Source organism: Sinocyclocheilus rhinocerous, unplaced genomic scaffold, assembly GCF_001515625.1.
Source record: "Sinocyclocheilus rhinocerous isolate Xijiao unplaced genomic scaffold, SAMN03320098_v1.1 scaffold317, whole genome shotgun sequence".
Lineage (NCBI taxonomy): Eukaryota > Metazoa > Chordata > Actinopteri > Cypriniformes > Cyprinidae > Sinocyclocheilus > Sinocyclocheilus rhinocerous.
The window spans coordinates 764,007-774,337 of NW_015633534.1; the positions used below are offsets into that span (position 1 = coordinate 764,007).

At 38.1% G+C, this 10,331-nt stretch overlaps 1 protein-coding gene across 2 annotated transcripts in view; it reads left to right on the top strand.

Moving 5' to 3' along the window:
• Nucleotides 1-10,331, top strand: part of LOC107744252 (peptidyl-prolyl cis-trans isomerase CWC27 homolog) — a 49,969-nt gene that overhangs the window by 34,447 nt on the left and 5,191 nt on the right. For both annotated transcript variants that reach the window (XM_016557789.1, XM_016557788.1), the window contains exons 12-13: nucleotides 4,369-4,478; nucleotides 5,770-5,882. In XM_016557789.1, the coding sequence (XP_016413275.1) occupies nucleotides 4,369-4,478; nucleotides 5,770-5,882 (223 nt within the window). The remainder of the gene's footprint in view (nucleotides 1-4,368; nucleotides 4,479-5,769; nucleotides 5,883-10,331) is intronic.

Genomic DNA, 10,331 nt, shown 5'->3' on the forward strand with positions numbered 1-10,331 from the left:
ATATATATATATATATATATATGTGTGTGTGTATATATTAATTGAACTGATTAAAGCTGCATCTTCATTTCTTGTCACATCATGGTCTGGTTAAAAAGCATTGTCATATGAGTCTAAAATTATCCCATGTTAAAAATAATCCCATTTTGTGAGATCAAAAGACTATTAAACAACAAAAAATAACAACAAAAATATTAACGTACTTATCAACATTTTGTAATGTAATATTTAACTAACTGACTATTTGGCCCTATTCAACGCTATCTGCAGCTGCTTGAACGTTTGACATTTTATTTCTGAGTCAAGCAGTTTATTTATTCACAGAATCACAACTGACAAGTCTAATTTTAAATTTTATTCTAGGTAATTTTATTATATTTAAAAAAAAATTGTTACAAAGATAGTGTTCAAAAGTTTAAGGGCAGTAGGATTTTTTTTTTTAATGTTTTGAAAGTCTCTTAGGTTCACCATGGTTGCATTTATGCAATCAAAAATGTAGTTTAAAAATAATTTTTACAATTCAAAATACATTTTTCTGTTTTTATATTTAAAACGTAATTTACTCCCCTGATCAAAGCTGAATTTTCAGCATCATTACTCCAGTCTTCAGTGTCAACGAACCTTTAGAAATCATTGTAATATGCTGTTTGCTGCTCAAGAAACTTGTATAATTATTGTCAATGCTGAAAAGTTGTGCTGCTTAATATTTTTGTGGAAACTGATATTTATTTTTTGAGGATTATTTGAATGAATAGAAAGTTTTTAAATAACAGCATTTATTTGAAATAAAAATATTTTGTAACATTGAATACGGTTGCTTTTTATTACTTTAATGCATCCTTGCTGAAGAACAGTATTCATTTTTTTCAGAAAAATTATTACTGACCCCAAACTTTTCAACGATATTTGATGAATATAATATAATATAATTTAGTAGTCCTTTAAAGAAACGTTAAAACTGTTGCAGCAATATTTATTTCTGATTTATTGCCATGTATGCACTGCATATACAAACTACTCAAATAATGTAAAAGTTCTTGTACTTTGTTTTAATACATGTTTATTTCAGTCCTATCAAAGCTGTATCTTTCACTGTCTGGACAGCGACCATGATAAACATGCTTTCAGCTCATATTGGCAGCCCTTGTTTTATAGATTTGAAAAGAGGTAGAGTGTTCGGTTTTCTACACGGTCAATGTGTTTTAATAGTCTTTGGCTCATTACTTTCTTTCTGTCTTTCTAGTTTTCTATTAGCTCATGCCACAGACTAAACATTTTCAAACACAGTCAGTGGCTCTCAGACGAACGCATGGCACGCTCTCTCGGTTGCTGAAAAACAAATTTCCAGCCTCTCTCCAGTGTGGTTTTCAGTGCACCATAAATACGAAGAATAAACAAGTGTTCCATTTGTGAGGGGAAAAAGATTTTTCGTTACATGACAGCGCTAACGTGAAATAAATCACCCAGATGTTGGAGGCTCCGTCTGATGTAGTTTGTTCCCCTTGAGCTTGTTGTGGAGAAAGCATTCAGTCATAGTTGCCGTGAGGGCAGGTGTAGTCGAAAGAGGCTCTGTACCCGCCGGGGCGATCTGTGACGTCAGCGCCCGCCGTCTGAGCTGGGGAATTTGCAGTGGCACATTAATGCCTGTAGACACCAGTGTCAACAGTCCAGCCTTGATGATATTGACTTTTCCAATTCCTGCAATTCTGGCGTGGGATTTGTAGAATACACTTTATTTTTAGGCACCTTTCAAATTGGTGCGTATGATTAGGAGAGAATTTGATATGACCATTATATCGTCTTAATCCTCTTGCAGGATTCAGGGTTTTTTAATGTAAGCATTTGTAGTAGGAAACTCATTTCATTGGATAATGCTGTGTTTCAGCATTGTCTGTACATCACACAATGAGCTGTTGTCCAAGGTTTGTTGTCATTTGTTTAAACATTGTAAGAGTTTAAACATTCCAGTCCCATTCCAGAGTCTATTGTGCGTGTGTTTTCTTAAACCAGACAGAAAAAGGTCTAATATGTAGTAAACCATTCACATTTTCAGCTACAATTTTGGGGAAAAAATTTATATTTAAAAGGTAACAAAATATCTAGCCTAGCATTTTACATTAATACGTTGGCAGTTCGCTGACATGTAGTTTACACCTGGATAATTTTGCTTTGACATAATATTGATTTTACCTGCCATGTAGAAAATAGATTTAATATCTAATAAAATGCAGTTACAGGAAAATGCATACTATATGATGATTGGACTTTTCTGAATATTTATTATTGAATATTTATGAAATATTGACACTCGCACATCTTATCCCACTCTCCCCATCAGTGTTGGGTAAGTTACTCAAAAAAAGTAATCCACTACAAATGACTAATTACCGTATTGTCCCGAATATAAGACGATATTTTTTTCTTGGAAATACATCTGAAAAAACGCGGTGGTCTTATATTCAGGGTCTAGACTTTGCAGGGTCGTCTTATATTCGGGCCAATACGGTACTTCTTTAAAATTGTAGTTTGATTACATTACTGATTACTGCATTTAAAAAGTAATTGGATTACTAATTACTTTACTTTCAAGTTACTTTCAAGTTTACTTTATTTTTGAAGCTATCAAACCTAAAAAATACACTACAAAGTGAAACTCATAGTTCTTTTGTTAATTTAAGATTGACTGAAAAATTACACAAGTATTATTTGTATACACTCGCAATAGCAACAACACTTTTTTTTTTTTTGGTTTTGTAAAATAAAGAAAACAAATAGGATGCGCTTTCTGCATTCTCAGTCTCCGCGAATATCTTCCTGAAACGAGTCACTAAAATAAACGAAAATGGCATGAGAAATATATCTAAAGAAAGCTTGAAGTGTCTATTTTTAAATGAAGTCATGTCGAAAACAAATATTCTCTGATAAAATAATCCATATGAAACCAAGGCGAGTTACAGTCTTTCCCGTCCCACCTATAATGTGATCACGCCCACAAAACCAGGCTTGAGACGCGCGAATATGTGAACGCCCACATCACCTCCGCAAACAAAGAAAGATTCATCAAGTTCATCTCGGCTACTTTTCGTTTTTGGAAGAAGACGTGCTGTGGGGAATAAGCCTTGAATTTACCTCAGAAGAAGAATGCGATGCGACGCAGCTTAATCCAGAGGAGAATCTCATTCTGATGTAGGGCTGCACGATTAATCGAATGCGATTGTCATGCGCAATTTGTTAGTAAAGCCGGTTCTGTAATCAGCAGGAAATCATCATCACGTGCTTTCAGATGGAGCAGAATTGCAGCCCTATTCTGATGAGTCACTTATTTTTACTTAGCCTATATTAGTGTTAGCCTATATATATTCACTTGTTGAACTTTTCCCAAACTATAATGCCAGACTAAAATATGTGAAATCGAGTGCAACACTTTGAAATATGATAGACAACCTTTCATTGGATCTAAATGTTGTAGGATTCATCTGCATTTTAGCAACTGTAAACTAATTGGCCAAGGAATTATATTATTTAATGAAAGAATGGTTTATTCTTATTATTTTCATGAATGTAACTATTTATTGAACTTTGTGTCCAAAACCCTGTTTTCTGTGGTAAAATCGCTGTAAGGCACATCATCTTGTGATGTTTGTTTACTGTCGTCTTTCTGGTTTACGTTTCACTTGGAAATGAAAAATCCCTTGGTTTTGGAAAGCATGCTGTGCACGCTTACGCTGCAAAATGCCATCAAATAAAGCTGACTGTTATAATATGATAGAGGACATGACAGAACTGTTTTATTTCATTAGATGCTGACATTTGCCATTTCTCATTCTCTTCTGTCTTTTTTTCCCCTTATTTTGTAGTGTTCGCTGTGACTATCTTGAATGATGGGAGAGCCTCAGTGTTACATAAACACATTTTGATGTGTTTCCCATTTCATTTGTTTAATCCTCTCAGTATACATGTCTGTATATCACATGTGTTTCCTTATAATTTGAATAAAATCCATCTCTTTATAGTGCAGAAAGTCATTTGGACTGCAAAAGTCATACATTTTGGCCTTTGCACTGATGAGGGTCTTAGGACCTAAATTTTGGCATTGGCGATATGATTATTCTTGGAAGGAAGTGGCCCACAGGAGCTGTCATCTTCATCTAAGTTTATAGCAGTATAAATTTTATGTATTTCATAGTTATGTCCATATGATAGTAATAACTTCTGCTCTGGAATTCGGCTGTTTTTCTTTTCATGTAAATCCTTTCAAGTTAGTCACACTACTATATATATAAAATATAAAATAATAGACAGATTGATCCCTGAAGGGAAGTTAATTTCTCTTATCTAGATTGTAATCGCTCTTGTTTTCTCTCAAAGGTGACAGTAAGCCGACCAGTGAGGCGGTGACAGAGTACCTGGAGAGCAGGAAGAAGTATGAAGACATGAGGAAGCAGAAACTGAAGAAAGGTTCTGGCCGAGAGGCTCAGGTAAGTCGTAGCTTCAAGACACTACGATTTTCTTCAGCTCTTATAATGGTAAAGATTAGATTTGGAAAGTTCTGGCTTATTCCAGCTTGAAATAAACGACACGTTTCTTCTTAAAGGAACAGTTTACCTAAGAATGAGAATGCTGCCATCATTTACTCAAGTTCCAAAACTTTTTGACTTTCTTTTTTCTGTGAAACACTTTTTCAAATATTGTGGCAACTTGTGTGCTTTATTGCAAGTTCAAAGTCTAAAGTCATACTTTGTGCGACAAACAGAGTGAAATTTTATTTGTCAGTTATTGACAATGCAATACTAATACTAAATTACTTCAAATGCACAAAACATGAAGCACAAGACTTATTATTAGTTTATACTGAAACTGTAAATATAATGGTAGAAGACTGGAAAAAAGGTAAATTCTCCCAAGTGTCAAGAATTCAGACAGTCGACATGTCATAAATATTGCCATTAACACAAAGAAAAAAAGACGCAAACAGTGATAAATAATGACATGAACTTTGGCTGTATGTAGTTCCTTTTACGTTTCCTTCACTTGTTTTCACTATTAAATACAAAAGTCTATCATAAAGAACAAGTGCTATTTAAACCGTTCCCTTTTCTAAAAGATTCCACCATACTGTGCAAATGTTGAGAGTTTTGCTTGTGGGCTATCATTCAGAATTTGCAAGTTATTTGTTCGTGCGGTCTACCACAGAGTCTGACCACAGGCTGTTAGTCAATTATCTGTTGTAAGGTCAATTTAATTATTCATAGCAAAGATTTGACTCAAGAATAAATCAAATGTCACTACTTGAAGATGCTGGAGGGCATGCCAAAATTATTTTCAGTGAATGACAGTCTGTTTCAGCTGTTTTTGTCCATACAATGAACATCAGTGAAGTCCCAAACAACACTGGACCTTATTTACTTTTATTGTTTGGACACTGAACATTTTTCTAAATATCTTCCATAGAACCCAATACAAAATGTAGTGCCTCACAGATGAATCATATGAAAATTCAAAGTACAAAAGTTCAATATAAAGTAGATAAATATAAATCTTTCACACTACTCAAACTTTTATCATCACAAAAAAGATTTTTATTGAATAAATTACTATTGAATAGAAGAATGGAAGTCATACAGGTTTGGAATGAAACGAGGGTGATGACAGGATTTTCTAGATGAACTGTCCCTTTGAATATTCATATTGAATATGAACAGAGCTTTTTTTTTTATTATTCAAAAACACCCGAAAGTCAAAATAACACGCTTTCTCTTGTCTCTAAAGACACTCGCCCTTTTGGAACACTTCAAATCCAAACTATCATCTGCGATTTCGGAGACTCCTAGTGTTCCAGAGGAAGACGTCGAGGAACTTGGCGAGGATGACGATAAGGGCTGGTGAGTTGCTTTTTCTCGCTTCTCCATTCCTACAGAGGTTTAATGCACTAATGGACTTGCAGTTGTCTGTGATCAAATGCATTCTCAGTAACTCGCGCCTCATTGGTTGTCCCAATGCACAGCTACTGTTTCGCATTAAGGTAGCAGAGCTATTTATTTGGACTAACAGCAAAACGTTCATACCTCTCCCCACATCAGGCACAGCTGCTTGCCTTAAGTGTACCTGAGCCACCTCGCTCTCCAGCCAAGTAATGCGTTTGGCTCTGCAGCGCGCTGACACCATTAGAACAGTATGCAGTGTTTGTTTTTGCTGCGCTGCAATAGCCACTTGTGGAGAAGTAGTTTTCTCAGCTGACTTAACTGAGTAAATAACTGCTTCAGCAGACGGAGTGCCCAGATGGAACGTGTCTCACCCACCGAACGCCAGACAGGGCACGTCAACCTGCAGTCAGACGCGTGCTGTCTTTTTAACAGACGCTCATTACGGGTGCCAGCAGAACCAGCGCCCGGTGATAAACCATTGTTGGAATTTTCCATAACACCAGCATATGTTTTGGATATAGGCGTGCTGGTGTCCATACCAGGCTTTTTAATCAGCATAACCAGTGAGCTGGTCAACTAGCTTCACTTTGAAGACCAGGTTTTGGATCCAGCTCGACCAACATCAAACCAGCACTAACCGCCTGCATCGCTACCGGTCACCCGTGTCTCCTCAAATCGCCAACTTTGACAGCCTATTCTGTCAGATATGTCCTAGTTTGACTTCTGCAGCCCTTTTAAATCCATAGGGAAGAGTAGGGTGTGTCGCACACCTTAATTCAGAAAACATTGTGCAATATTTTTTACATGCAACTATATATATAGAAAGATTCCATCACATCCAGCTGCCTGTGGCATGACAGCTAAAATAAATTTTGTCATTACAAACTTTTCCAGGGCCCAAAATATATATGACGTGTGAATATTAAGTGTCTAAATCATGTAATTTTTTTGGCTATATAATATTTTTAGCCATGAATTATTAAAACATTTTTCCAAAATGGTGCCTGTGCCAGTGACTATGAAAAACATATATATAGCAGATAAAATGCAAATGCAAAAAAAACAAAAAACAATCCAAATAATGTTCAGAAAAGTAGTCTTTAAGAATGGGATTGTTTATTGCTTTTTTTTTTTGGGATTATAAATCATTTACATTTTTCCCAGTGCTTCAGCTTATCCCATTACATGTTTACCCCTAACATAGGGCAAGTTGTACCACTTTTTATTGAAAAGTTATACTTTTGGATCAGTTATCAACACTTGCTTATAATTTCAGTTGATGGCAGGTCAGGTATTAGTAAAAAGTGGCACATCTTACCCCACTCTTCCCTACGGATCGTTTTCACGATATCACTCACTACTAGACGTTGTATCGGACATTGTTTATGTCATGAGCTGTAACAACTGCCTCATCTGTCTGTATGTCACTGGAGACATTCCAATCCAACAGCGTACTACGAGATTATGAAGACGGAAAAGAAATAATTACCATGTCACAGCGGTGCTAGATCACTAAATCACACACACCACTCACTGAGCAAATATTAAGTCTGTTCAGTTTTATTTTTGCTCTCTGTTAAATATGAAGACTAAACACAGCTTAGATTTTCTTTTTGGCATCCTTTAGATTATTTTTTTTTTTTTTTCAGTCCTGATCTGATGACACCGTTTCCATGTCGGGCCGAGGGTGTTATTGACAGCTAAGTTCTTTGGCCAGGATAACATTTATGATGCTGCAAAATGAATCAGGCTCCAGGGAGCATCAATCTTAATGCTGTATGCGAGGCACAAAGTTATGGCCCTGATTGTGCGCTTAAGTACACAAATAGAATATCAATTAGAAATGTTTCGGTTAGATTCTGTTTTCTCCATAATCTTCCTAGCACATGTGATGAAGATGCATGCGTTTGTAAGTACGGCCTCTGAGATGGCGGTAGGTACTTAAAAACTGATTTTGCTCATCCACATTTATGGCTTTCAGTTTGAAAGATGTGTTTTTCTATTTAATGAACGCTCAACTTGATTGGACATTACTGTGATTCATAGATACGCTTTATATCTAAAGCCCTGCCATGACCAATGCGTCACACGGCACTTTTAGTTTTTCAGAGGATTACGGGAAGCAGACTGGTAAATCATTCTGTTTTTTCGGTCTCGGTTAAAATGTATAGCCTCAGCGGTTTGCTTTTTTGGGTCCCGCACTAACGTATACCCTATCCATTGATACAGTTCATTGAAAACCCAGGGTAGTTTTCCGTTAGAAGTGTTTGAAGTGACTCTGCGGGTTGGATGCGGCACGTTTACGCTTAACCGTTTGGTAGACGTCCGCTGCAGTCGATTCGCACTTTCGCAGGAAAACCATAAATCACAATCAAACATAAAGAATGCGGTCGGGTGCATGCCTCTGCGGAGAGTAATGTCTTTACGCTTGATTAATTATCAGTCTTAATGGTGTGCGAGTCCGTGCCGCAGCCACAGCAGTGACGTGCTGAGGATAAAGAGAAGATCTGTCAGACCATCGTCCTCCCTCTTCACGCCGCAAGCCACCGCAGCGAAATGAATGGACATGGTGTGTTTTTCTCTCGTATTCGCTTTTCATCAAAGACCTTGAGTCTTTATCTAAATATATGCACTCAGATGCTCCAACAAATACCACATGTGAGCGCAAAAGGTGGGGGCGCTGTCTGAGCCCGTGTTTCCTATCAGTTACTTCGTCTTCAGGATGGACTGTAATTGCTGTCTAAGGACCCCCACGACGCTGGGACCGTTTTAGGTCTGACTCCGGAGAGGAGGAGGGACGGGAGGCCCCCAGTGCTAGAAAAACAGCAGTGGGAAGTCTGTACCACTTTCTGAACGCCTGTTGCACCCCACGAACGGAACATGGGTTACAACAGGTCAGACACTGGAAGTCAAGTCTGGGCCAGATTGTAAACTATTCCATCTGTGTCTGCGTCTACAAAAACCCCTTTTCGCCCAAGAGCCCAGGCCTCCGCTCCTGCTTCCCCCTCTTTCACAAAAGCGAAAGAAAAATAAATTCAGGAAGAGGCTTCCGAGGGCCTCGGCATCATGGCGGGAGCCCCTCCCTGATAAGAGCCCCAATCAAACGGTGGGATTTTTGCGCAAGCCATAACTCTAGGCGAGGACTCCGGCGGGCTGTCATCACCGAGACTGCTAGACAAATTATCAGAGCCGGCTGCCTTACGCAACGGGAGTCTTGCGGGTCTGCCAGAGTATAGCCATGACATTCTAGATGAGCTGTCACATCTCCTACGGACTTCAAATGGATGCAAGCATGCACACACACACACACACATACACACTCGGCCGAACACTTAAAAATGGGCTCGCACGCACTCGCAGACTCTTTATACGTCTCTTTGGCTGAATCCAGGGGTTCTGCGATGGCTCAAAAATAGCAGCGTGGTGGATTACTTACCAACGAGAATGCTCATAATTTTAGACAGCAGGCCGCTTCCATTCTTCGGTTCCTTCATGCATTTGTCTTGACTCGGACAACCGGCTCAATTTAAAAATCTTCCTTCAGCTCCTACAGTTACTTCCTGACACACTTCTGCGAAACCACCAAAACTTGCACCGTATTGAATGACAGCTGGGAGTCGTTGAATTATTGAAACATCCCGTCACGTCTTGTTCTTTCAAACCAGCCCTGGGCTTTGGAGGCGAGTGCGTTTACTATGATACCTGCACCGCAGATTTGGATTTGTGAAGGATAGAGTCTTTCCAGAAATTCTGACCTTCACCAGAATAGCTCGAACAGGTGTGGAATATCAGTTCTTTAAGCATCTTTCTTTGGTTTAGATGAGACCCCAGAGAGCCATCTGGCCGTGTCCGTGATGTATAACAATGACCTGTTTCACCCTTCCTGACGTTTCTTTGAGGTTCTCTCCATGTCTTGATTCAGACAGTTCCTCTGTAGCCATCATCTCAGTATGAAATGTAGGTCAACAGAGCAGAGGTGAGATGTGTGGATATGCACCTCATCCTAGGCTTACTCCAAAAACAACACCCTAAATATGGCCTCGAACAGAAAGAAAATCCATTTGTCATTTACTCACGTCGTTCCAAACTTGTATGAATGACTTGCTTCTATAGAACACAAAAGAAGATATTTTGAAGAACACATATGGCGAAAGTTAATGGGGAGCAAAGCAACATTGGACCCCATTAACTGTGATTTGTAAACATGGATGGGTTTGGAACAACATTAGAGTAATTTCTCTTTAAAGGGGTCATATGATGCTATTTTAAAGATCATTATTTTGTGTATTTGGTGTAACAGAATATGTTGACATGCTTTAATGTTCAAAAAAACACATTATTTTTCAAATACTGTACATTATTGTAGTTCCTCTATGCCCCGTTTCTCTCAAACGCTTAATTTTCTAC